The sequence below is a fragment of the Melanerpes formicivorus genome, unplaced genomic scaffold (genome assembly GCF_026170545.1).
Source record: "Melanerpes formicivorus ecotype bairdi unplaced genomic scaffold, bMelFor1.0.p_v2 SCAF_115, whole genome shotgun sequence".
Taxonomy (NCBI): Eukaryota; Metazoa; Chordata; class Aves; order Piciformes; family Picidae; genus Melanerpes; species Melanerpes formicivorus.
Window position 1 is genome coordinate 1,201,865 of NW_027142467.1, and position 27,542 is coordinate 1,229,406.

Genomic DNA, 27,542 nt, shown 5'->3' on the forward strand with positions numbered 1-27,542 from the left:
TTGCAAGTGTCATAGAGATTGAACCAGTGTGACGAGGAGTAAGAGAAACATTCAGTAGTGCAAGAGGGTTAGGTAATGCACAAGGGGAGCAAAACATTCTGATGGATGGATGTTACCACCAACACTGATAGAGGATATCCACCACACAAATCTTGGATTATGCAGAGGGAGACATTTACTTGTTGTGGACTTGAGATGATGAAGAGGGTCAGTTGACAGACTTACACACAGTGTTACACAGCCAGCCATAAACTTTACTGGGGATTGGGTTTTAAGTTAGAAATGAACATGAAGCCTATTGCTCACAACAAAATACCCCCTCCTAGGTTCCATCTTCCAGCTGTTTGACAAGACAAGCCAAGCAGTTGTTCTGCTGTGCTGTCAGTCATGGCCAAACTGTTCTCAAATTGCTAACAAGGGTGCCCTGCGCTTTGACATGAAACAGTTACCTGAGGCTGAGAGCTGGCCAAAGAGCTGTTCTCCAGGGATTGAGCCTCAACCACCTCCCTGGGCAACCTCTTGCAGTGGTTTAGCAGCCTCCTGGTGCAGAACTTGTTCCTCACATCCAATCTCAATCTGCTCTGCTCTGCTCTGAAGCCATTGCCCCTGGGCCTGTCCCTGCAGGCCTCTGGGAACAGTTCCTCTGCAGCCTTCTTGTAGCTCCTTCAGGTACTGGAAGGTCACTATTAGGTCTCCCTGGAGCCTTCTCCTCTCCAGGCTGAACACCCCCAGCTCCCTCAGCCTGGCCTCACAGCAGAGCTGCTCCAACCCCCTGATTATTTTTGTAGGCAAGGACTGAGTTACTCTGAGCTCAGCCTTTACAACATCTAACTGACACAGTGAGAACTGCTTCTGCTGAGTGAATTAAATGTTCTCTCCCCATGAGAATGTGGCTATGGTTGAGATAGCAGTTGCAGACCCATGGAGGTGATCAGTGTCACAGGCATCTTTTCCAGACTTTGCTGTGTCACAAACCAGAATGCGCGAGGTGCAAGGACACCTGTGGGTCTGCAGCAGCTCCCCAGGACATCAAGGCTTGCTCTGCAGTGTGCCTTCATGGAGTCAGGACAGACAACAGTTTCGAGACCTGCTAAATATTATGTGGTTTGGTCCTCATTTTGTGTGTGCAGGTTCACACAGTCATCTCACAAGTCTCTTCACCAGATGTCAGCAACAGAAAGGAACATGGTGACATTGTACAGGGGCTTTGTTTTCTTCTGGCCTAGGACACTCTACTGCTGCCCTTTTGTTATCCTACACCTTTTTCCTGCTGCAGGGTGCTGGTGTAGCACAAATAGTGCTGCAGAGTGAGGCCCTGAGTTGCAGGTGCTCCTGCTACCCTTCACATACTGTGCTGAGCTGCTGCTCTGGGCTGTATTGAGGGCTGCATGCTAACAACTGACCCTGCCTCCTGTCACTCAGGTTAGAGTGGCTGCTACCTAGGGCAATTGAGGAGTGATGTCTAAGCAGATGGCATGCTTAGCAGGACAAAACCTAGACACAAGGTTGACAGAAAGTGGTTTGCCTGCTGTGCCCTGGTTAGTTCATTGACTATTTCATATTTATCTATTTACCTCATTTATTTCATAAATACCAAATAATACCAAGCAGAGCACAAAATCTGTAATCCCAGGGCTAACAGGGAGAAGATAAAGTGTAGGCTGTTTGATGAGAAGGTACAAGGGTGGTAAAGGACAATTTGGAGTAGAAAGAAGGGATAGACAGGGGAAAAATCTCATGTCCTGGTCTGCATCAAAATTGGAACCAGCAGGAAGAGGGAGATGATTCTTCCCTGTACTCTGCTTTGGTGAGATCCCACCTGCAGGGCTGGGGCACCTCCCTTAGGGGGACAGGCTGGAAGAGTTGGGGTTTCCAGCCTGTAGCAGAGAAGGTTCTGGGGAGACGTTAGAGCATCCTTCCAGTACCTGAAGGAGGCCACAGGAGAGCTGGGGAGGGACTTTTGACAAGGGCTGGGGGTGGTACGATGAGAGTGAATCATCGAATCGTGGAACCACCCTGGCTGGAAAGCACCAGAACAGACTGAAGCTGGAGGAGGGCAAATTCAGACTGGAGATTATGAAGAAATTCTTGACAGTGAGGGTAGGAAGAGACTGGAACAGGTTGCCCAGGGAGGTTGTGGATGGCCCCTCCCTGGAGGTTTTCAAGGGCCTTGAGCAACCTGTTCCAGTGGTGTGAGCAGCAAATGAAATAATTGAGGTAAATAAATATGAAATAGAAGAGGCCAATGAACTAACCAGAGCACAACAGACAAACCATCACTGACAGCTTGTTTCTTTAAGATAACACATCTGGAAAGGGAATATCTTTGTGGGCCTCAGACAAAGAGATGAAGAGTCCTGTAAAGAAGGGTAATAAATTGTGAAGTCAGCAGTTTTATTGGAGATAAGAAAGCACAGAGGCTCTTCCAGACAGCTAAGACTTTCACTAATGAGTCCACACCTCTCTCAGCATGTAGGAACCTTAGGGTTGGCTAGCAAGCAGAGTGATAAAGAGCATTGGAGCATCAGAGGGGGAAGCAGTCAGGGGAGTTCTTCTTGAAGACCCTTCCCCAAAATTCACCAGAGGCTGGGAATGTGCCTGTGGAAAAGAGATTTGCATAATTAGCAGGAGCTCCAAAATGATGACTCTAGTAATGATTCCTTGGGAAAGCAATGACTGTGCGCTGATGTGTTTTATAGGACCGGCTCCAAACCTGCTTGGGAGGCAGGGAATTTGTGGAGTGACTCATTCCCATAAATGCCTCTTGACTCCCTAAAACCTTCACGCTGGTCGTAGGGAGTTTGACTCCGAGGTGGGAGGTGTCCCTGCCTGTGGCAGGGGGTTGGAATGAGATGGTCTTTAAGGTCTTTTCCAACCCAACCCACTCTATGAATCTATGACATTTTGAATCGTTGTGGCTTTGAGGCCAGACTCTGAGCCCTAGGCCAGATCTCATCTCTGGACAGCACACCCATCACACCTCTGAGCCCTGGTTTCCATTAAGCATTGAAAAACAACCAAGTAAACTGCTGAACAAACTTGCTGGAAATGGTTTGTGACACGAGGCAAGGATTGATTTACCTTTGTTTCTTGCAGTGTATCTTTGTGGCAATGCCAGCGAGGAGCAGGGTGAGCAGCCTGGCAGTGCAGGCCTAGAGCCTGCCATGGTGGTAGGCCATGCTCAGCAGAAGTGCAGAGCCAGCCAGCAGTGCAGCAAAACAGTGCTGTGCCTGCAGCATGGAACTAAAGCAGGGCACTGGTAGCTATAAACATGGAGAGTTATCTTGGGACAACAGGACATGCACCTGCATCAGCAGCCTCAGGTGACATCAGTAGTGTGACCAATAACCTGTAACAGCAGATGTGTGGCCACTCTCAGGAACCAATGAAGCTCTGCCAGCGATGCTCTCCAAGTTTATGTAAGCTGCAGAAGTTCCCTTGGTACACACTTCACTTTCCTTCCCTTTGCTATACTGTGCTCACTCTGCTCACACTATAGTCGTGCAACACTGGAACAATGAAGGAACAACACTGGATCACATTGGTCAGCTGTATTGGCTCCAGTCTCCGTCACCGACATATCATGACAGGGTTTTTTCCACTGAAAATGTCTGCTGCTGCAGTCCTGTGTTACTGCAGCAGCAACAGCATCTCCTGAGAGATTCCTGGCTGCTCCTCAGCTCAGTTTGCTCCAGGGATTTGTATTGCACCCATGTTTAGTCAAGCGAAGGATAAATCTAGCAAGACATCAACCCAGGGTAATCTGATCTGTGCTAGAGGTGCTGCACGTAAGTGCAGGTGTCATGAAGAACCACCCCTCAGGGTTCTCGTGCTGGCTGGAGGTGCAGTGCTGGCTGGAGGGGCGGTGCCCGCTGCACAGCACCGGGCCGCACTCAGCCGCCCGTTCATTGCCCTGCGCCGTGCGACTCCAGCGGCCCGGGCTCCCCTCACGCGCCCCTCGTAGCCGCGAGCGGAGGCGCGGCGCACGCGCCGCCCGTCCCTGGCGCGGCCCCGCCCCCCGGACCGCCCTGCCCAGGCCCCGCCCCTCCCCGGCGGCGGAGCGAGGCGGCCATTTTGTGGCGCTGCGCGGGCGGTGGCGCTGGGCTTGGCGCGGAGCGGGGCCCGGGGCGGGTCGGCTCCATTCTAACCCTTTTTCCCCGTACAGATTCCTCGGTAAGAGCGCGGCGGCGCCCGGATGGGCCGCGCCGCCTGCCCTTCCCCGCGCTGAGGGCCCACGGCGAGGCGAGTTTTGGGGGGGAGGCCGGGCGGGTGTTGGGCGCACGCATCCCCGCGCACAAAGGGCCGAGCCGGGCGGTGCCTCCCGCGCTGGGGGCTCGGGACGCCGAGCAGAGGCCGCTCTTGCCTCGCCGCGGTCTGGCGCGCTGTGGCCGAGGGTTCTGGGCCGCGGGGCAGCGCTCGCCCGCTCTCTCTCGCCGCGCCTCCGCCCGCGCCCCGCGGAGCTGCGCGGCGGGCGCGGGCAGGTGAGTATGTGCGAGCCGAGCGCAGGCGCCGAGGGCCCGGCCGGCGGGGGCGGCCGAGTGACCTTACGGCGGCGCCGGAGCGCGGCGGCTCCGCAGGCGGCAGCCGGGGCTGGGCGGGCGCAGCTCGCGCGCGGCGCCTCGCGGGCCCCGGGTGGTGGAGGAGCGGCGGGACCACGGGAGTTGTGCGTCTGGCGGGTGCCGCGGCCCGGTCTCGTGGTCGGTGGCGCGGCCCCGCGGCGCGGAGGCAGTCCGCGTGGGGCAGGCCCCGCGGGCACTCGTCTGGTCGCCGGCGGATGCTTGTTGCCCGGCCCCTGGGACAGGCGCTCCGCACTTGGCGGCGAGGAGGGCCCCTGGTGCTATCGGCGCCGCCGCCGCCCGCCTTGGCCACGCTGTGAACAGCAGCGAAGCTGCCGTGCGGTAACGTAGCGACCTTCTCGGCTAATAAACACCAGCGAAAAAACCCCAAAATCGAAAAGGCCAAAGCCGCCCCAAAACGCAGTAGTGCTGAAGTAGCAGCATTCAGCAGGACTCTGTGTGAGCTTTCTCTCGTTACCAACTCTTGGCTCTGGTTTTACTCAATGTGTCCATTCTTAGCGATTCCGATGTGATGGAGTTAGGGAGGGAATTCGTCAGATTGTTTCCTCGGTGGACTTCTAAGCTAGTTGCATTGGTTGTTTCGTGTGCAGCGGCACGGTGGCCCTTTCTGTGTCGTGGGTAGGGCGTGCTGGGGAGTCGCCAGAAGTCCTGGAGGTGTGGCGTCAGCCTTGTGCGGGAGCGCCTTGTGCCCGGCCAGTGTTTGCTGCGTTAATAACGCGCTTGGACAGCGGGTTGGTTGGAAAGGACGTCTTTACCTGCGAGACTGGTGGATAGCTTTCCTTAAAGTAGAGAAAATGGAGACTTAAACCCAGCAGTAGATGGTATTCGGTGGAAGGGTTACACAGTGGAGTCCTGCACCTTTTTGAAGCGTACTGCTTGGTTGTGTTTGTGTTGTTTCACGTTACAGCACGTTGGGTTAGCCCACTGCAGATCTTCCGCTTGTGCTCAGTGTTCTGAAGAGGAACATAAGCAACACCATGGTTGCTATCTTGGAAATATTTGAAACTATCTGGGGCTTTCTTCCGAATGGGAAGTTCTGTGTGCATGAATAATTTTATCTGCTTGAAGCAGGTGGCATGTTGGTGTTTTTTTTTGTTTTCCTTTCAATGAAACTGTTCCAGGTGACTATATTATTTCCTGCATTGTAAACCACTGTTTGACACTATTAGATGTGAAAGTATATAGTTGAGCCTTTCAATATAGGGTTGCTTGTTTCTCCTAAAGGTCTTTTCCTCAATGCTCTTGCCATTTCAATAAGTGTGAAGAGTGCAGTCGTGTTTGTCTTTTCAGCCTGCTGTTAATGTCCTGGAAGATCTGTGAATATCTGCTTGCTTTTATTCCCTTTGTAGGAGACTTCGTAGGTGGTGTTGGTAGTGCTTCTTTCTCTAAATTCACGTTGTCGGTGATGCTTATAATTGGAAGCAGCTTGTTTGGGTTGAGTAAGGAGGCAGCAGTTATCTGTGCCCAGTGTGATTAATTCCTGGATAGTTTCTCAGAGAGCCACAATTCTAGTACGAGGTGGTCTGCTGAGCAGTGAAAGAGCAAAGACTTTTCATCCCATTAAATACAAAATACCTGTGTTCACACTTCAAACGTTTGGCAGATGTTGAGTTGTGGATCTCAGGAAGACAATTTTTGTACAGGCCTGAAGAGACACAGGTGCTAGGTAGGGGTTTGGACGATGAGATGAGATTACAACTGTGATCACTGCATCGCTGTGCTCGGTGCGGGCGGCTGCCTACAGGTGGCTGTGGAAGGTCACTTAATGCCGCTGGTTTGTGTGACTCCCGAAGGGTTCTGCATGTGCTGCTCCAGGGAGGTTTCTGAGATGTACCTTGTGTTGCTCTTTTGAGTAAGAGAACGTGCAGTTGGAGGAAGGAACGTATCGATGGAGCAAGGGGTTGTTACAATTCAGTTCTCAAGTGTTTCATTCTTCCTCTTTCCTGTGAAAGAATGATTTGGTCACTTCTTGGTGGTGGCAGAAATCTGAAAGGTTCTTTGACTGCTTTCTGGTTTTTTCTCAATTTGTGGCAGGCATACTCTTGTCTTCAAACCTCAAAAAACCTGCAGTGCAATCACTGACAAGCCATACAGGGAGAAGGTGGTAGAGAATGCATCTTCCTCTTGAGGTGGTTTTACGTAGCAGTGCTTTGTGGTTGTTGCAGGTTTGAACTTTCTATGTACACAGTTCTTTGTGGACTGTTACTGCTGTTGTGTTGCCTGCATTGATTTTTGCCTCCATTTATTCTTTATTGCAGTCTAAAAGTTGGTTTTAATTGGTTGCCCACAGGATTGGCTTGGCTTCTGCTACTTGTTAAGAAAAAAACATCTGTCTTTGCAGGTAAGAGCCTTTGAATTGAAGACTTCTTTATGTGCATATTGAGTATGTCTTAAGAAATATTTGAAGCTTTGGGAATCTTTAAATTAGTAGAAAAACCACTTGGGTCAAAATGCATGTAGTTAATCTCTTTCTGTGACCCCCCGCTGGTGGTAGTGATTCTGGCAGTCTTGTAAACAAGAGTCCTGCCAAACACGTGCTTGGCTATTTCACCAGCACGGGGTAGTCTGGAACACTCCCGCTTACTTTGCACCCTTTGCTTTTTCGCAGGCCACAGGGTCTGCATGTTTCCAGCTACTGAAGTTTAGAAGTGCACAGCAATAGCTTCTAACTGGGTTTTGCAGTATTTAAAAGGATCAGATCAATCCAAATTAGCATAGAGTTTGATTTTGGCCTTTCTGTTTTGTTTATTTTTTATGGGGTTGGAAAAAAGGCAAAACTGTAGTCTGCAGTTACAACTTTTGCTGGTCTGTCTCAGCCTGGATACTTAAAATTCTTTCTATGACACCGGTGTTATTCCAGTTCTTAGCCTGTTGTTCAAGGGCTGCCAAATAGAGAGTGTGTGCTGCATGGATATTGTATTGGTGATCCCCAGGGACTGTTGTATCTTCTGAATGTCTCTTAATTTGAAAAAGGTATAGGTCTGAAAAGGGCAATCTGATCCCTTTAGCAATTAATGCATGTCTCAAATTCTCCTGACTTGTTAGCATGTGGATGGAAGAAGTCATATTGTCATCTTGTACCCTTTTCCCAGTGCAACATCGTTTTTAGGGAGGTCACTGGTGAGCTGTGTAAAGGTGCTGTGAGGGCTCATCAGATGAGTTGAATCAGGTTGATTGTCAGCAGGCCTTTACTGTCCCATTGGATCTTGGTTTGTTCATGTTACAGCTCTAGGTTTTTGTGCCTCTGGCCTCTCCAGAAGTATGCTGAACACACACACACACACAATGACAGCCAAACCCACTTCTGCCTTGAAGTACCTTTTTGTATAGAGAGGGCAGAGTGGGTAGCCTGAGAACACCTCCTACTGCCCAACAAAAAGCTTTCAATGCCCACTTGACGGGCATGTAACCGCTGTGTGTCTGGAGGGAGTGCTGCCTCTCTGTATGTTGATCTCTCATAATTGAATGGTGAAATACTTGAGTGGGCTTTGCCTTTTCATTGGGTAGAAAATTGGGGTGTATGTGGTATCTTCCAAGTGTGGTTGGGGGGGGGGGGGGAAAGGTGCTTAGAAATGTGAAACCTGGCCCTCCTGGTCCTGATGATTTTTCTTTAGGTAATATATAAAGCTCTGAAATCCTGAAAAAGTTGAAGCAGTTACATCATGGTAAAATAGTTTTGTTTTGGTCAAAAGTATTTGATGGAGTGAAATCCTTAAAATAGTGTTTATTCCTTCCATCCTGCTGTTAGCTCTTGCTTAATAGCAAGCATTTGCTTAATACCACGCATGGGATTCACTGCGCTGAAGTCATTGCAGCCAGTTTTTCTAGTGTCTTCTATGCTAAGCAGCTCTTTGGGCTTTTTGGTTGGTAGTGAATTAATGAGCATAAATAGAACATTTAGTAACAAAATCACAAAATCCCTCAGCATTGAGTGAAGTTTTGTATTTAGTACATGACTGAAGCACTTGGGTTATCCCAGAAGTTATGTTCAGGTGCTGGAACTCTTAAAAACTCTGTTGTGAACCCTGGCTGTTAATTTGTCTTCTGGGCTAGATTATTGGAATCCCCAGTAGCTGCAGCTACCTAGAATCATAGAATCAGTAAGGTTGGAAAAGACCTCAGAGGTCATCAAGTCCAACCTCTCACCCAACACCTCCTAACAACTAAACCATGGCTCCAAGGCCCACATCCAAGCCTTTTCTGACCACTTGGAAGACCAAAGAGGAGTCACCTGCCAACTGGCAGCAGAGGCAAGGTGCAGAAAGTCACCTGCCCTACCCACCCCAGGCAGCAGCTTTGGAGGGAGCAGCCCAAAATGAAGCCACAACTGTCCTGAGCTTCAGCTTGACCTAGCAGGTGTCAGTTCTTAAAAAGAATATATGATGTTCTGAATCAAGAGATCTGGGCAGAAAAACCTTCTCTAGCTGTCTTTGGTCAACTCATGGCTGTACCAGAGATCGTCATTGCTCTTGCAGTAGTAAGGAGCTGAAAAGTAGTCTCCCATTGAACACACAAACTCCACATGTTGAACTCCTGCTGTGCACCAATGTCTGAAATTCATTTCTTTGTGTAATAGGAAATAAAGAAACTACAAACCTCCCAGCCAAATTTATTGCTAGCATTTTAATTTTCAAAGCGCAGGTGCAAACCCAGAGATGTTTGCTTCCCTTGTGATCATCTGTGAAAAGCAGTCCTGTAGCGTTGGGTAGTAAAAGTAGGTTTCACCATCCCCTTCGGGATGGCTTCCTATGAGCAGGCAGACTTTGTTTTAACTTTAGTTGCCGTGGTTGCCATCAATGGTAGGCAAATTTTAAAATCCCTCTATAGTGATGGAGGAAAGCTGCAGTTCCCAAGCAGTGCAGAGTGTCTGACAGTGCCAGTGTATGCAGTGCACACAGTGGTGTTCTCACAGGGGCCACTTGCTTTGCTGTTGGAAAATAAGTGGGTGATGAACTCTATTCTGAAGTTGAATTTGTGTCGCTCTGACAGATGCAAGGTGATGCTTTCATTACCTTGTTATGGAGATGGAAAGTTGTTCTGAAACTTCAGAACTGCCTGGTGTTCAGTCTGCTGACCTTTCTGTTGCTCTCATCCTTGGTGGAGCAGGGTTTCTTGTAGTGCTGTGTGCACCCAGCTGTTTTGGTTGTGTTTCCCTCTTCTCCCCAGACTTCCCATATTTGACTTGCAAGCCACAGCTCCTCTTTTACAAAGATGCTGTGAGGAATTGGGTGTTCATTCTCTGTAGATAGAGCAGCAGAGCTACTTGGTGTCAGTGGGCTCGTCTGCTCTTCCCTAGGAGAAAGGTCCTCTGGTGCCAGGTGGATGCAGACCAGTGCCTTGTCATACCCCAGTATGTACCTTGAGTTCAGTAGTGTAACTGAAGGGGTTAGCTGTGACTTATTGGGCAACAAAACAAAACACTGAAGTACCCATTTGAGTGATAGGAAGTTCTACCATGCAAACAGAAGACTTGTTCAGGTGTTTTCTCTGAAGAGGAATCTTGTTGTCATAAAGTCATTTATCCCTACGCGACGCAGTTCAGTGGTTTGACAGCAGCTTTCCCTGGTAGCTGAGTGTGTGTTCAAGGCATGTCTACCCTGAAGTAACTGGGAGAGCTGCACAGGTACATGAAGATGACTCAAAGATGTGGCGGTCTGCTGAGCTACATGGCTGGCCTGAATGTGGAATGCTGGGAGATAACTACTGATCTGTCATAGCTTTTGTACCCAGCCAGAAGTCTTTGGGACGCTGCCTGCATTGTGTGGTTCTGATTGCACATGTATTTGTGTGAGTAGTGCGAGTATTGGAGGCCTTCCATGGAGATACTGCCCTGGCTTGCTTTTAGGAAGTTTGAGATAAAGTGGCTTAGGTGGAACAAGGTGCTGCTGCTGCTGGTGTAGGGTGAGAGGCTGGCTTCTGGATTGATGAACTGTGCTAGAATTAATACGATATATTCAGTCTTTACTGAAGGCTTGTCAAGAATAAGTCAGAATTGTCTAGTTTTGTGTTCATCTTGAACTTTTGATGCAACATCAGGCTCTTCTTGACAGTTACCTTGTACCTGTCCTACAGATCTCCTATTTCAGAATTGATCTAAGCTTCCACAGTCTCAGCTGCAGAGTTAAAAGCAATTTGCTTGTGCATGAGATGGAAGGTATAATATTAGAGTATCTGCAACCATTAAACTATTATACCTTGGTTTTGAAAGTTGCAAAGGCCATGTCTGTAGCTGGAATATGCATGGATGTCAGTCTAAGTTTAGATGAGGGCTGTGTGATCACAAAATGTTTGAGGCTAGTTTGTAACAGCTCATTTCAGGGCCACCTAGATGTCTTGCCTTTGCTAGGAGAAAAACAGAAGATAAGTATAACTTAGGTGGTCCCTGTCGGTAAGACTCACACGACACCTTGATGCCGATTGTTCGTGATGGGGTTTTGTTTGTAACCAGCCCGCTTTGTTCCTAGCCATCTTCACCTGTCAGAAGACAATTCCTCCCCAAGTGAAAGAGAACTGTTTATTTCCTATAGGTGTGCTGAATTTTTCACAGCTGCTTTGTGAGGTGCAGTGGATACCACATCCGTGTATGGCAGATCTTGTTTCCTTGGCTAAAATACTCATTTTGTGTTAAGTTTTGTTATCTATTTAACTACTGCTATAATAGTTCTGATTTTTGCTGTTCCTTAGGTGTAGTGGATTTTCTGTTTATTTTCTTTTTACTGACACTGGTGGGTCTCAGTTTAACAGCTACTTTGGAATTTCTAGTGCCAAATGTATACCGATTGTGCTGGGAGATGTTTAATGCTTCAGTCTGTATGAAGTAAACATGTACAAGGAACTCGGAATATAAACATGCTTAATCTTTCACGATGTCGTTAGGTGTGTGTAAACAAATACAGTAGATGGTGTCTGTAGGTAATTGCATGGTGTCACAAACAGTAGTCTGACATGGCCGTTGCCTTTTCTCATCTGCAGGTGTGTGTTGTTTCAGCGCAGCATGGCTGTGGTCATCCGCTTGCAAGGTCTCCCGATTGTGGCGGGGACCATGGACATTCGCCACTTCTTCTCTGGATTGACCATTCCTGATGGGGGCGTGCATATTGTAGGGGGTGAACTGGGTGAGGCTTTCATCGTTTTTGCCACTGATGAAGATGCCAGGCTTGGTATGATGCGCACAGGTGGTACCATTAAAGGGTCAAAAGTAACGCTATTGCTGAGCAGTAAAACTGAAATGCAGAACATGATAGAACTCAGTCGCAGGCGTTTCGAAACTGCCAATCTAGATATGCCACCAGCAAATGCTAGCAGGTCGGGACCCCCACCTAGTTCTGGAATGAGTGGAAGGGTTAACTTACCTACTACTGTACCTAACTTTAATAATCCTTCTCCTAGTGTAGTAACTGCTTCCACTACTGTCCATGAAAGCAATAAAAACATACCCACATTTTCTACTGCCAGTATGGGGACTGCACCTCCAAATCTTGGGAGTACCTTCGGTAGCCCAACATTTAGCTCAACTATACCTAGCACTGCATCTGCGATGAACACAGTACCTCCTCCTCCAATCCCTCCTATCCCAGCTATGCCATCTTTGCCACCAATGCCTTCTATTCCCCCAATACCTGTTCCCCCTCCTGTACCCACTCTGCCTCCCGTTCCTCCGGTTCCTCCGATACCCCCCGTGCCTCCTGTACCTCCAATGACACCTATGCCTCCCATGTCAGGAATGCCTCCTATGAATCCTCCACCCGTAGCACCTTTACCCACTGGAATGAATGGGTCTGGAGCAGCAGTGAATATGAACAGCGGCTTGAATCCACTGTTCATTGGTCCCATGAATCCTGTAAATCCTATCCAGATGAATTCTCAAAGTACTGTCAAGCCGATTCCAATCAATCCAGATGACTTGTATGTCAGCGTTCATGGAATGCCCTTTTCTGCAACAGAATCTGACGTGAAAGACTTTTTCCTTGGGCTCCGTGTGGATGCAGTCCATATGCTGAAGGATCACGTAGGTCGAAATAATGGAAACGGACTAGTTAAGTTTTTTTCTCCTCAAGATACATTTGAAGCACTGAAGCGCAACAGAATGCTGATGATTCAGCGCTATGTTGAAGTTAGTCCTGCAACAGAGAGACAGTGGGTGGCTGCTGGAGGCCACATAACTTTCAAGCAAACGATGGGTCCCTCCGGGCAGTCCCACCCTCCTCCCCAGGCGCATTCTAGGTCCAAGTCTCCGGGTGGACAGAAAAGGTCAAGGTCAAGATCTCCCCATGAGCAGGGTTTCTGTGTTCATTTGAAAGGTCTTCCCTTTGAATCAGAGAACAAACATGTGATAGATTTTTTTAAAAAGCTGGATATAGTTGAGGACAGCATTTATATAGCTTATGGACCTAATGGGAAGGCCATCGGGGAGGGGTTTGTGGAGTTCAGGAATGAAGCTGATTATAAAGCAGCTTTGTGCCATCATAAGCAGTACATAGGGAACCGCTTCATTCAAGTTCACCCAATCACTAAGAAGGCAATGCTAGAAAAAATAGACCTGATCCGTAAGAGACTGCAGAATTTCAGCTATGACCAGAGGGAGATCCTCATGAGTGCTGAGGGAGAGCCAGGCCCTCCAAAGCTGTGTGCACATATATCTAATATTCCCTACAACATAACAAAGTTGGAAATCCTGCAGTTTCTAGAGGGGCTGGCAGTAGAAGAAAGCTCTGTGCAGATTCTCGTTGATAATAACGGGCAGGGTTTAGGACAAGCGCTGGTGCAGTTCAAAGCTGAAGATGATGCTCGTAAGGCGGAGCGCTTGCACCGTAAAAAGCTGAACGGAAGAGATGTTGTTTTGCGGTTGATAACTGTGGAAGAGATGAGGGACATTGAGAGAAACCCTCCGGCTCAAGGGAAGAAGATACTGAAAATCCCGCTGCCGGGAAGCGCGCCTGTGCCGGGCGCGCCGGGCGCCGGCGGGGATGAGCATGCCTTCCTGGGGGCAAATGCCAAAGATGCGAACAATGGTCCTCCGTTTAATTTCCCCGGTAACTTCAGCGGGTCTGGCACGTTTGGTCCCCCTCTCCCACCCCCCGGGATAGGTGGCTTTCCCGATTCCCGACCAGGGCTGCCTACAGTTGCAACTGGTGGTTTACCCGGTGCAGGTATTGAAGTCCCAGGTTTTGCAGGGGGTCCTGCTAATTTGAGTGGACCAGCAGGTTTTGCAGGGGGTCCTCAGAGTTTTGGTAATGGTCCTGGCAGTTTAAGTGGCCCACCTGCCTTTGGTGCTGGCCCTCCAGGAATTGCTGGTGGTCTTGGACATTTAAGTGGGCCTCCGGGGTTTGGACCTGGACCAGGAAATATACATATTGGTGGACCTCCAGGTTTTGGAACAGGGTCTGGGAAGCCAGGACCAACTGTCATTAAGGTGCAGAATATGCCCTTTACTGTTTCGGTGGATGAAATTTTGGATTTCTTCTATGGTTACCAAGTGATCCCTGGTTCAGTGTGCTTAAAATACAACGAAAAAGGCATGCCCACTGGAGAAGCAATGGTTGCATTTGAGTCTCGTGATGAAGCTATGGCAGCTGTCGTGGATTTAAATGACAGGCCTATAGGCTCCAGGAAAGTAAAACTTGTTTTAGGGTAGCTGTTAATACAAAGTAGTTGTAGAATAGATGTTCATAGTGCTGTGATAAATGCATCTGAATTGGTTTTCTATAGTATATCCAGGATAGAACCTGTGGGTTGTTTCCATGGTAACGCAGCTGGGCTTTGCCAGAGCACTGGGTGAGCTTGCATTTGGAACACTGCCAGCAGAGATGTGCAGTGGATGTTTCCGTACCAGTATGTGGAGCAGCTGTTCTGACTCCTTGTAGGAGTGTGGTCACTATACTGGACACAGTACTTATCAAGGGGTCTAGCTTGGTCTTACGTAGTCTTGGAGAAGGGAAATGAAGTCAGCGAAGCTCTTCGGTGGGTGCTCTTGCAAGCCATTGTAAAATAGACAGCTACTTCTGGGTTTGGTTAAAAGCTGGCTGAATTTGCTTTGTTTAAAGTCCTGATTTTACTTTGCAACTGAATGACTTCTCAGTGTACACAGATTAATTGTTTTGTGTATGTATCTTTATTTTTTCCAAGACTCTTACTGTACGAACAGTTGAATTATGCCCATTGCTGATGTGTCTACCAAACTAATTCCTTTTAAGTATGAGCAGAATCATTCTGTAAAGTTCAAGCTGTTCTTTGTGGAATAACCTTTAGTTATTTATATATTGCAATTATAACTGTGCAGAATAAGACTTTTGCCACAAGTATAGCTGACCTCAAACATTACCATATGAGTTTTATAGTACACTTGAAAAAAAATTCAAGTAGAAGTAACAACTTGAAAATGCTCATTTCTGTTTAAGTAGCGTGATTTGTTAGGCTGACATGAATCAGTTGGGATAGGATCTTTGACATTAGTTGGATATTGATGTTGTATTTCTTCTGTCTCTCAAACTCCTTACATAGTCTCTAAGAGAACCAAAGCGGTGATGATTAGAAGATTGGAGTCCAGCTAAAGTTTTAAATTAGTTTACATGTGAAAGGAACTTCTGTCTTCAGCAGCTCTGTTGTGAATTATTGCTGTGGGTGAATTCAGAGATAAAATTTCTTTCTCTCAAAAACTTGAAAGTGCTGAGTTCATATTTTTGCAATAAAGTGCTGTTGCATTTGAAGCCTGTAAAGAGTTGCCATTTTCTTTGCTGTGCAGTAAAAGCTTCCATGGAAAAAAAAGAGAATTGGAAAGGAAGTAACTACCCAAGTGAAAAGTAGAATGTTTTTGGGTCATCCTTGCTTGGCTTATGATAAATTTTGAGGCTTGGGCATTGCCTGAAAAATCCTGCTGTTCCCGGCAAATCATTGTACTTAAACATAGTAACCGCCAAACCGTTCTGGTTTTTGGACAAAGACGACCAGTGCCTGTCATGGAACACTGAAGTGTACGGTCAGGCAAAATGGAGAGGTGCAAGTGGCAACAGTTTTATTCACGTGGTGTGTAGGAGAGATTTGCAAACCTGTGCAGCGCTGCATCCCGAGCGGATTTCCCGGTAGAGGAATGTGTGGAAGGATTGTACAAAGGTGCGCTCCAATAAAGAGGTGGTCGCGGTCCATGGATGCTGCTGTAACTCCTTAGCCTAACTTTGTTTTGACGGATTACTAGGTGGTCCCAACTTTGGAAAAGTCATGTGATTTGTATATACTGCTGAAAACTAAGCCTCCTGTTAATAAAACTGTCTCTGAAGCTTCATGTTACGTGTTTCAACGGTCTTTGGGAGTAATATGTCAACAGCAGACCTTCCTCTTTTTTTTTTTCCCTTCTTTTCTTCTTTTGCTTTTTGTTCCCTTTGAAAGTCTGAAGTGCTCTTGATGATGCCAGAAAGATGTGTGATTAGGAGTCCAGCCTTGCAGTTTATTTTTAAAATCTTGCTCTTTGTTTTTTAAACAACTTTTATTAAAGTTTCATACTATATTGGAGTTACCTGGGTGCTTGTTTCTTCATGTTTCACATTAGAATAAAATGATTGAAAAGGAAAACTTGGCTTCCTTGTTCACAGAATTGATTCAAGGTACTGGCATGTGATGATTTGCAGAACCTGGTCATAACTTCCAAGCTGAAATAAATCACAACAGTGCTTGCCTCGTTGTGACATGTAATTAAATTACAGGTGTCTGGAATTAGATCCACAGGTCTGTGTTACTGTCCTCTTGATTTCACACTTTGATCCTCTGGGTAAGGGTGCCAGGGTTATTAGTGCTTGTGTCAGACCCGCTGCGAAACATGCTTGTGTGCCTGGGCTGTCTCAAAGGGCAGGTTTGGCTTGGAAACCTTTCCTTTTCTGGTACTTGATTTTCTGTATGGCCTGTGATTAAATGCTTATCTAAAAAAAAGTGCAAGCCAATACAAAAAGCCATTGGTGCTGGGACCACTGACATGCAAGGAATAGTGAAGTGGAGGATTTGGGGTGGGGAAGGAGTTCTTCATTTTACTGAACAGTTGATGCTTCCTATCTTTGAGCATAAACTGAGTTGGTAAATATTGCCTCTTCCTCAAGAGTAGGCTCTTGGAAAAAATAGGATGTGGTAGTGTATTTGGAACAATGCAGCTGGTGTCTGAAGTAGTTATGGGAGATCCTTTAAGGCATATATAAAGAAAAACTCATTACCAAGTGATACTTGGAAATACAAGAAGCTTTCTGTAACAACTCAGTCTCATGCTGGATGCAGCCTTAAACTGCACAGTGTGCTAAATTACAACAGATGCCCTTACATTAACAGACTGCATGGTTAGGTTTGAGAAGATTGCTCACTTGGCACACACTTATATTCACGAACAGCCTCAGAAATTGAGAGGTAGGACCTCTGAGGTCCCATCTCCAACGCAGGAGATGTGTAACTGCCCTTGCATACACACCACAAGGCTTGCTGCTAAAGGCCGCCGCTGAAACCTGCGGTTGTTTTGGCCTTGGTCCTTTCAGTGTCGGGGCCTGACATCCTGCTTAGCCTCCTTGGAACAATGCATTTGGTGACACTGATGTCCCAATTTCTTCCAGTTATGGAAAGAAGATACTTGTTTATGTAACTGGCTAACTTGGTGGGGTTCAGCAGTTCAAGTGTTGCTATCTACTAGAAGTACTACTAAAGGAAAAAAAAAAAAGGCATTAAGTTTTGCACTCACAAGGAGATTCCTGTTAAACACTGGGCTTTGTCACCCCCTTCACAAGAGAGGATGAAGTGTTGATGTCGTTGGGTTAAACCATCACAGGTTGTTTAATGGTAAACTTGTGGCTGTGGTGGGAGAAGTGCGATGGTTAGATGACAAAGTGACTTCAAAGCTACCAAGTTTTCAAACAGTGAGGGGGGTTTTGTTTTTAAGTCAATTCTATAATATCACAGGTGCCACTAATGCTAGTTCTTTATTGGCAAACTGCTGTTGCCACCCTCTAAAAGCAGATTTAGGAGAGGTTTTGGGCTTTGTAGGTTCAAATAAAACTGAAGGACACTTTAAGCAGCATTTCCTTGATAGCATTTACTATTTTCCCTGAACGTCCACACTCAGAATTTGTTGTGAGTGGAGTCAATGTCAATGTGACAGTGCAGACTGTAGTTCTGTGCCAGTTGCCATGGAAAAGAATGTCCCTGCTGACCTGCTCGGGCTGTCCTTGAGTTGTCTGTGCTGGGTGAAGTTAGCAGCCTGTTTTGCTGAGGGTGTTTTGGTGCACTAAGGATTCAAGGGTGGGGAGGAAGTGTTTCTAGTTACCCCAGCATGCCAGTGGTGCATCAGCTGCCAGTAACTCTTTTGGATTCTGTATTTTGTTCCTTCTTCGTCTTCTGCTGTGGTGGTTCCAAAGCTGATGCTTCCCAAGCACGTGCAGCCAGGCCTCGGCGTGCTGTTTGGCAGCACACATCTCTGAAGTGATCTAAAAAATTTGAACTACTTCATGTCACAGACTACTTAAAGCCTCTGCTTGTACAATGGGCCACCCTTTGAGCAGTGTTCTTCTAGGATGATTATCCAGGTACTGTATGGATTAGACCTGGAATCAAAGGATTGCAATTACTGTTTAATGCAGACTGTTTTCTACCTTTGACAAGGTAGTTGGTTGGAAGAAAGTGGTTTTGAAATAGAACTGGTACATTGTGAAGGATCTAGTTTAGGTTTAGGGGCATACACAAATTAGTTTTGTGTCAGCTTGCTGCTTTAGATACTGTGTGGATTTTTGAAGACAAGAAGATACTCTTGCTCTTAAGAGGTTTATACAGAGCCATGGGCCTGGGAGCAGTGTGGCCATTTCCTTGCCTTTGCCCTTTGCAGGGGTGCTGATGCTCTCTTCTGTGTTTGTCTGTTTTTTCATGGTTTGGGTAAGATGGAGCTAGAGTTTGTGTACAGAGCAAATGACTCTTCTGGGAAGCCTGGTAGAAGAGGAAGTGAAACTCTGTTAAAGGCTTCTGCAGGAAGAGTAACCTCGAGGGATTCTCTTCCTAGCTGTTTCTGGTGGTGGGAATGTGATGGTAGTTGACAGCCTGGGCTTTCCCATGGGACAACAGTCTGTTGGTTGGTGGTATGCATTCCCTGGAAGGCTTGTGGCTGCATACTGAAGGCCACTGTTCCTTCCCTGCCTTTGATCAGGTAGGTCTGCTGGAACTGCTGCTTCTGTCCTGGGGTCTTTGCCAGGAATGTTCTCGAGTTTTGTTACTATGTGTAATGCTCAGTTGTTGTTTGTGCACAGAATGCTTCCCATCTTCCAGACCTGGATGCTTTTCACTCATGGGTATAAATACCATATATAAGAAAGGCAACTCTCAAAGTGTTTATTTTCTGTAGCTCCTAACTGATTATGGGTGTTGGATGGTTTAGCTGTGACTCTTCACATGCTGGCACTCACTTCTGTGCAGCTTCATTTGCTGCCATTCTGGTTTTGTGTGTCACAGTGTGGCAGCTTGGGAGAGAAGCAGCCAGGTGGGTTCTGACCTGAGTTCCTTTATTGCTTCTGCAGAGTCAGAGCTTGCACCTTTGTGGCTGTTTCATTCTTGTATGCTCTCATGTCTACAGTCTTAAGTTCCAGTGCTTCTAGATTAAAGGAAACTTTCAGAAAGTGAATAGATTGTAACATGTTGGGAAACCTGGAGCTGTTGAGTCTGGAGGAGAGAAGGCTGAGAGACCATCTGAAGAGTGCTGTCGAGAGGATGGAGCCAGCCTCTTTCCCTTGTACAGTGATAAGATGAAGGGCAATGGATGTAAACTCAACCACAGGGAAATTCCATCTCAGCATGAGGAGAAACCTTTTGGTGTGAGGGTGCTAGAGCTCTGGAGCGGACTGCTCAGAGAGATTGTGGAATCTCCTCCTATAGAGATCGTCAAAACCTGCTTGGATGTGCTCTCGTGTGACCTGCCCTAACTGGCCATGCTTTGCTGGGGGTTGGACTCAATGTCCCTTCCAACCCCTGTCATTGTGCCATTCTGTGTTCAATTTCCCCAAAGTCAATTTTGTAACTCTCCTTACTGCACTTGCTCTAGAGTTGCTGCTGCTCCCCAGCTTCTGAGAGGCCTTTTTTTGAGTTGCTGGTGAATTGGGCCATGGTTCCTCAGAATAACTTCAAGGGACAGACTTGGGGCTGCCTTTCCAGTACATGGTCGAGGCAGTTACAGCTTCCCTGTGAAGTGTAAAACTGGAAATGTAGGAAAATGAGGACTGATCCTGCGTAAAGCTGGTGGTTGTCATAGTCTGCTTTTTGAACTGGTCACTGCTTCAGGAAGGTGGGTGGCTTTTTGAGACATTCATGTTGTAGTTAGTGTTGTTAACCAAAGAATCAGGAGGATGGTACCACTCTGATTTCTGACTCCTAAAGGAGGTGGAACTTGCAGCTAGCTATTTCATGGTTTCTAACAGTCAGTTTCATTTCAACAGTTTCCTGTGAGATGTGACTGTGTGGATGCAGGGTTGCTCTGTGACAGTAGAAGGCTTAGAAATGCTTTCTAGTTGCTTTAGCAATGAAGGCAGCTTTGGGGAGGATCACAGCAATATAGTCAGAACCTAAACTACTTCAGGAATTCCTTTTGGGTAATTTTGATCGTGTGCCTTTTGGGGTAAAATTGACAGGCTTGCTGTCACTAAGGTTTCAAGCCTCTGTGTGGCACCAGTCTGCTCAGTGACCTTCTTGCTGTGGTGGCATTTGCCAGAATGTGCTCCATAATATGAGCCCTTCAGGAAACTTGTTTTTGGCAGTATTTGTCTTGACAGGAAGGTGGGCATGAAGTGGGCAAAGTCCTTGTCTCCTGGAACAGGAAGCTCAAAAGTGAAAATTCTGGCTGTCAATACCATTTCAATTATTTGCCAAAGGTTTCTAATAAGTTAACAGTATTTATGAATCCTGTGTGCCTGAGGAACACTGATGCAACCAGTTGTAACAGCAGAGGCTAATTAAAGGACAGCTAGGCAGTGGCAGCTCTTTCAGTGTAGAGGAAACCCCACTCTGTAAGGAGGCTAGGGGAAGTTATTAAATATTACCAATACACTTCCTAGGATTCCCCCACTGCATTCAGCACTGCTGCAGAGGCAGTCTGCTGTGCTCCTGCTCCAGGCTCCAAGGGATAAGTGGAGGGGTTTTTAATAGCACTTGGAGCTCTTTTCATCTCTGGACTTGAAAGCTTTTAGGTGGTGAGGTAAGTGTGTGCAGGGTGGTGGCACAAAGCTAATTTGTCTCCAGGTAACCAGTAAGCCAGCAGCAGAATGTCTTCATGCTAAAGGTACACCAGTATTCACCTCAGTGAAGTGGTGGCGGAGTTCGGGCTGAAGGGTTGAGGCCAAACTCACTCTTCAGCTTTTGGTGAAAACATCCAAGTGATGCCCTGATCTAATGAGTGTGGTTCAGAAATGTAAGCACTGAGACTGTGTGGAAAAGAGCAGGATAAAACAATGAGTAAGTAGTTAAACTACTCTGGAATTGAAATGCAGTTAATGATAGAATGTATGAATGCAGTCAGGTGGCGTGCTGTTAGACCCGAGTCCTCTGCGCTGCTGTGGCTTCGTAGGCGGTAGATCAGGTTGAGTTTTGGTGGTCATGTCTGTTGTGGCTTCAGTCAGAGAGAACCCCAGTGTGTGCAGAAAAGCTTTTTGAGTAAACTGGAGGTGTCTCCTAAAGAAGAAAGTCTGTCAGGTATGTCTGAAAGATCACAAGCAGATCACCATGGTGTATGGCATAAATGTCCTGGATCTTTTTGGAAGGCCTTTGTTTTGCCATCTGGACGCTCCTCCCTCCTGCTGGGTGACTGACACCTTACTGTTGGTGAGATGATGACCCAAGTGGTGTTTCTTCCTTGCAGCACAGGCAATGTCTTCCTCTTTCTGTGTAGGAGAAGATACGTGGCTACCTTGGTCATTTGAGAAGCAAAAAGGAGTGTGCAAACAACGTTTCCGTGTGCTGGATGGCTTGTGCTAACATTTGTCCTTAGTTGGACCTGGGAAAATCACTTCCAGGAGAAACAAGTAATTTTTATGGAATCAAAAGTCTTTTGGTTCAAAGAAAACCAATACTAAGTCACTCTAATACTAATCCTAATGAGGGTGTGTGGATAATGCTGTCTCTCTGAAATACCAGCGATTTTCAGGGGCAGTGACTCGGCTAGTGTCGTCATTTCGTTCTGTTAGCTGGAAAGGGGAGAGGAATCCCTGTAATGGAGTTCTGTGCCAGCCACAGTGTGGTGGTATAGGATGGAACCTTCCTCTTAGTCTTGGGAAGGCAGTGAGAGTTGGTTTGGAGGTGTTTAAGCAGCCTGTGCTCCAAGGTCACTTACATGTGCAGTGTGGGAACCTTGCCAGCAGGAGCAGGGAGGTCATTCTGCCCCTGTACACTGCACTGGTTAGGCCACACCTCGAGTACTGTGTCCAGTTCTGGGCCCCTCAGTTTAGGAAGGAGGTTGACTTGCTGGAACGAGTCCAGAGAAGGGCAACAAAGTTAGTGAGGGGTTTGGAACACAAGCCCTATGAGGAGAGGCTGAGGGAGCTGGGGCTGCTTAGCCTGGAGAGGAGGAGACTCAGGGGTGACCTTATTGCTCTCTACAACTACCTGAAGGGGGGTTGTAAACAGGCAGAGGTTGGTCTCTTCTCCCAGGCAGCCAGCACCAGAACAAGAGGACACAGTCTCAGGCTGCACCAGGGGAAGTTCAGGCTGGAGGTCATGAGGAAGTTTTACACAGAGAGAGTGATTGCCCATTGGAATGGACTGCCTGGGGAGGTGGTGGAGTCGCTGTCACTGGAGGTGTTCAGGAGGAGACTTGACAGGGTGCTTGGTGACATGGGTTAGTTGATTAGGCGGTGTTGGGTGATAGGTTGGACTCGATGATCTTGAAGGTCTCTTCCAACCTGGTCTATTCTATTCTATTCTATATACTCCAATCCTGCTGCTCCTACATTGGGTGCACAGGAGAGCCCTGTTGGTGAGTGACCTGCCACGTCAAACTGAACATGTCCAGTCTATCTGATGCATTGTTCTGGCTGCTGCCTGTTGCCATTACTGAGCTGCCCTCTTGCTGTGCAGATGGTGCTCTGCTGACCAGAGAATGAGCAATTTACAACCTGAGTTCCCAGCCTCCACCTAACGGTCAGAACGCTGATGCTCTCTGTACTTAGAGTAAATGTCATTCAGTTCATGCTTCTGTGGCTGTTAATTTCATTCTAGATTTTAATCAGAGAAATCTTCGTTCAGAGTACTTCTCTCTGCCTTAATTTCCTCCTGTTTATTTAAAAAAACATTGGAACTATTCACTTGATGTAGAGGAAGCAAAGATGCTCACCTGTGGGGAGAGTGTGAGGCTTACCAGTTTCAGGGGTTTTCAGGCTCTTAACTTAGAGACTTGTTTTTCAAAGAATGTGGAAAATCTTCGTAGCAAATTCAAACTTAATGACCACAGACTGCTCAGATAGCAGTCCAGGTATTGCAGTACATATTGCTGTGGATATCAGGTGTGGGAGAAGCACTTGAGGAAATACTTCTTTACAGTTGTGGGATTTAATCTCCTTTAATGCTGTGAGCTTGTATGGTCGTTTTGTCCCACTTGATGCTGAGCCAAGCAGAGTGGCTTGGATTGATCATCATCAGGGGTTTGTGCTTTTGGGAAGGTGTGCTGGCAGGAAGGTGTGGCCAGCAGGTGCAGGGAGGTCATAGTGCCCCTGTACTCTGCTTTGGTTAGGCCGCACCTTGAGTACTGTGTCCAGTTCTGGGCCCCTCAGTTTAAGAAGGACATCGAAACACTTGAGTGTGTCCAGAGAAGGGCAACAAGGCTGGGGAGAGGCCTTGAACACAAGCCCTATGAGGAGAGGCTGAGGGAGCTGGGATTGTTTAGCCTGGAGAAGAGGAGGCTCAGGGGTGACCTCATTGCCCTCTACAACTACCTGAAAGGTGGTTGTAGCCAGGAAGGGGTTGGCCTCTTCTCCCAGGCAACCAGCACCAGAACAAGGGGACACAGTCTCAAGCTGCACCAGGGGAGGTTTAGACTCGAGGTGAGGAGGAAGTTCTTCACCGAGCGAGTCATTCGTCATTGGAACGGGCTGCCCAGGGAGGTGGTTGAGTCATCGACCCTGGAGACGTTCAAGGGGAGATTGGACGTGGCACTTGGTGCCATGGTCTAGTCATGGGGTCTGTGTTGATAGGTTGGACTTGATGATCCTCGAGGTCCTTTCCAACCTAAGTGATACCATGATACTGTGAAAAGTTGAATCTGGAGGAAACCAGAAAAAGGACCCTGAGGTCAGTGTGGTGTTTTGTGGCCTTTGAATATTTCTTCAGTTAAATTGGACTCGGGGGGTGGGGGGGGAGAGAGGCCCCAGCTTTTAAACCCTCTTGCCAAATCCTTTTGTTCTACCTCCTTGCTGTCAGGTTTTTGTGGTGGTGGCTTTTTTTGTAGGTGAAAAACCTACATCACTCTTCTGCAGCAGTGAAGATGTTTGTACCTACAGATGGTAATAGTAAAGTGGCAGAGAAGTATTGTGGGGATGTGAATCTCTTGCCTTAGAAGCAGCAGATGCTCCAATACAGCTGCATGGTGGTTGGCATAAGAACAGCTGTATTTGCAGTTAAGAAACTGAGCATCTCTCATGAGCACTGCAAAAGCAGCATTGTGGGACCTTCTTTTTTCCAGATTGTATTTCACAAGGAGCTAGAGGAAGGATTAAAGTCCATGAAGAGAAAGCCCTCATTATATACTGTAAGAGATAGCCTGGCTCTGTATTGCAGGAGAACTTGGGAGGTCACTTCTGCTCTGTGTCCTTACTCATTTTTCAGGCAAGAGTTGTCACTGTGCAGTAATAACTCCAGAGCAACCAAGAATAGTCCAAAGAATTCATCTCAGGTACCTCTACCGCCTCTTGGCAGTTATTCAGCCGTGCAGTACAAAGTGGCTTATGATACCGTGTGGTCACCAGAATTCTTCAGTAGTGTGAATTTGTTTGATAAGCCAGCAATGACTGGTGAAATGTGGTCGTTGGCTTCTTTCTTGGTACAGTTTAATTCTGAGCTCACGCTTGTTTGTACTGGATGTCCCAAGCTAGACAGATGGACCTCCATGAGTTTCTGCCTGGAAGCCACCAGTGTAATAGTTTGGGGGGAATGGGTGTACTGATGGGCTCTAGAGTAAGAGCAGGATGGTTTAGATTCCCAGCCTTCGAGAAGGGGAGAGGTTGCTGGAGGGATTGGCAGAACAAGGGCCAAGACACCGCCTCAACAATCAGCGTGTGAAAGAAGAGCGGTGAGCTGAGGTGTGCGAGGTGAAGCTGCAGTTCCATTGAGGAACTGAAGGAGGAATGTGGCCTGCTCCATAACCTCTTTTTATGGAGTTCAGACTGGGATGGGGATGAGCCTTACCTGGCTGTGGGACAGGGTGTTGAGCTGCTTGTGACTGAGATGGCAGTAGCTGGAGTTCTGGAAGGGAGGGAATGAGAATGCTTCGCTTGGCAGAATTGCGCAGTGGCAAGTGCTGTGTTTGAGGCTGTTGCTAAGGCCACTGTGGTGGAGCTCTTCAGCCTGTTATTGAAACAAGTTGTTCTTTACATTTTGGAAATAAATACTTAATAACCATAAGGGTCTGGGGGGGCAAGGTAGGAGATGAATAACAGAATATGGAAAAAACCCTTAATTTTGTGGGAGAAGTGAGGTAGCAGTTCCTACTGCAACCTAAACCAAAGGAGTGGTCGACAGCCTGTTTTAAGGTAGCTTTTCAAGAAAATGTTCTCTATTCTGTTACTCAGTGCTATGAAGAGCTCTAAAATAGGTTTCCTTTTGCAAGACTAGCTAGACAAAACCCCATGCTTCGCTTAAGTTCAGGTGTTAGTTTGAACCCCACTGTCAATGCAAACCCCTATCGAAGTGGGAGTAGTGTTGACCTCTCTGTGTATTTCTCAGACAAGCAAAGGATGTATCTGGACAGGACTTGCACAGCCATTTCTTTCAGCTTGCTGGTTGTTAGGAGGGTTTTGGTGGTGCCTAAGTTAAAGGTGAGCTTGCAGTGTAAAGGGGTGTTAATAGGAGAAAGTATTTCCCTGGAGTTGAGGCTTGGCTCATGTTTGTTGTAAGGGGGAAAGCTGCAGTCAAGCTGCAGTGACTGAAGTGTTTTTTCTGCTGGAAATCATAATCCCAGTTGTGGTTTTTATATTTTATTCCAGCTTTTAAAAAATGGTCATAAGCTCACTTGTGTTGTTGTCTAGATAATTACAGCTTCTATGTTCCATACCAGTATTACCACTGTATAAATATTGAGGGATAGCTGTGGTGCCTGGGGATGTGGTTTAGTGACAGACTGGATGTTGGGTTAATGGTTGGACTCGAGGATCTTAAGAGGTCCTGTCCAGCCTAAGAAATGGCTGTTGAAATGGGAGCTGTGTCTTCTGACTTCCTGCAAACGTCTCCGAGGTGAGGTTGCCACAGCACAGGCTCAGCACTCGTACCCACAGTCTGCCTCCAGATACGAAGAGCCCAAGTGCTCATGGTGCTGCTGGAGCTTCAGGGTCCATGTGGAGACGACCATATCGTGGCTTCCATGTGTATTCAGTGGCACCTTAGGGGCACAGCAGTGAGACACTGCTTATCAGAGCTGAGTCAAGCTGCCAGAGCAGTTTGGGTATTTGTTAACATTTAGGAGATGCCTGTTGTTTCAGTTATTTTTAATAACTCTTAATTATTGCCATTCCCACACAGTTTTGATTGACCAATCAGAATGTATGGTGACAGATAGGTTGGCACCCAGCACAGAGAATACTGACTGACCTGACTGTGGTAGTGCTGGTCTTAACTGCTCCTGCTCCAGACCTGTGGGGATTAAATGGTAGAAAAGCTTGCAGCTGGTTCTGTTGTGTGCAGAGGCTCTGGCCTGTGGGGTGGGGCCCTGTGGCCCACGTTGGAGCTGGTGTGCTGGTAAGAGACTCTATTCACTGATAGCTTTTGTGGACTGTAGTCTTCCTCATGAGGGTCTTGCAATCTCGGGTTAAAACCGAGGGGCATTGTAGTGCCCCTGGTGATGCAAACCTAGCTTTATGACTTCTTGTAGAGCCTTGTGGGGGGCAGGGCAGGAGGAGCACATTGGAACTGTCATTTTGGTAGCACATTTAGGAAGCGATGCTGCCAGCGCCTCGGCACCAGCGTCGGCTTTGTCACTGCAAAACCTGAGTCTGTGCCCTGAAAATGGAGCTGGTAATCCATGAAAGCATTGCCTCTGCTCTGCACGTTCAGGCATCACACAGGAGAAGAGGGAAACTGTTTTGAGGGAAGTAGGATAGCTGCTAGATGGGGGAGTTAACTGAGTAAGAGGCAACGAGGGGTGCAAGGATTATCAGCTGACATGTCAGCTTACACGTTAGGTGTATTTCTTGAGTGAGTTGTTGGGTAGCATAAGGCCAGGATGGTGAAGATTGCAGTGTGTACTGCCAGCAGGACTGCTGGCATCTCTCTTCTTGTTTGTAAGCAGAAAGTAAGGCAGAAGCTACAGTCAATCCAGTACAAAATAAGCTTGTTGCAACTCAGCTGTCCTTAAGTGTGTGTATCAAAGCCTCAAACTCAAATTAACCAAGTTTTTAATGTGTAGTACTTGGAGTACACAGGAAGTGTTGGGTGTCCTTCAGAGAGCAGTGCAGTTGAGAATCTGCTCATGTTAGTAAGTAGGAGCAAACTGCAGCTTTGCTTGTGCTGAATCCTTGCCTACATTGCTTCTTTGGCGCAGTGAAGCCGAGCCAACCCCCAAGACTGGATTTTGCAGTAAAATCCAGAAGACTTAACTTCCAGCACCACTGCAAGTGCTGTTGGTGGTGTTTGATGCAATGAAGTTAAGTTGTTAGGTTATTTTTGGCCTCTGGGCGTCTGAGCCATAACCCCTCTTGCTCTGTGCTCCCTGTCTTCCAGCCTCTCCTCCTCAGCCTTAGGTGAAAAAGAAGCCTCTGGCTTTCAGGCTCA

The 27,542-nt window shown here is 47.3% G+C and overlaps 2 protein-coding genes across 4 annotated transcripts in view; both read left to right on the plus strand.

Moving 5' to 3' along the window:
• Positions 1 to 4,094: 4,094 nt before the first annotated feature.
• The window catches only part of CPNE1 (copine 1), a 57,999-nt gene continuing 34,551 nt past the window's right edge, over positions 4,095 to 27,542 (plus strand). The window contains exon 1 of one of the 3 annotated variants that reach the window (XM_068167325.1): positions 4,095 to 4,173. The gene's annotated coding sequence lies outside the window, so the exon portion shown is untranslated. Of the gene's footprint in view, positions 4,174 to 6,879; positions 6,919 to 11,618; positions 11,693 to 27,542 lie in introns of those variants that run through there. The other 2 variants (XM_068167326.1, XM_068167327.1) reach the window with 2 other exon arrangements.
• RBM12 (RNA binding motif protein 12) lies at positions 4,136 to 16,082 on the plus strand. The gene is made up of 3 exons (XM_068167324.1): positions 4,136 to 4,173; positions 6,868 to 6,918; positions 11,550 to 16,082. The coding sequence occupies exon 3, from the start codon at positions 11,572 to 11,574 to the stop codon at positions 14,209 to 14,211; it is 2,640 nt and encodes an 879-aa protein (XP_068023425.1). The 5' UTR covers positions 4,136 to 4,173; positions 6,868 to 6,918; positions 11,550 to 11,571; the 3' UTR covers positions 14,212 to 16,082.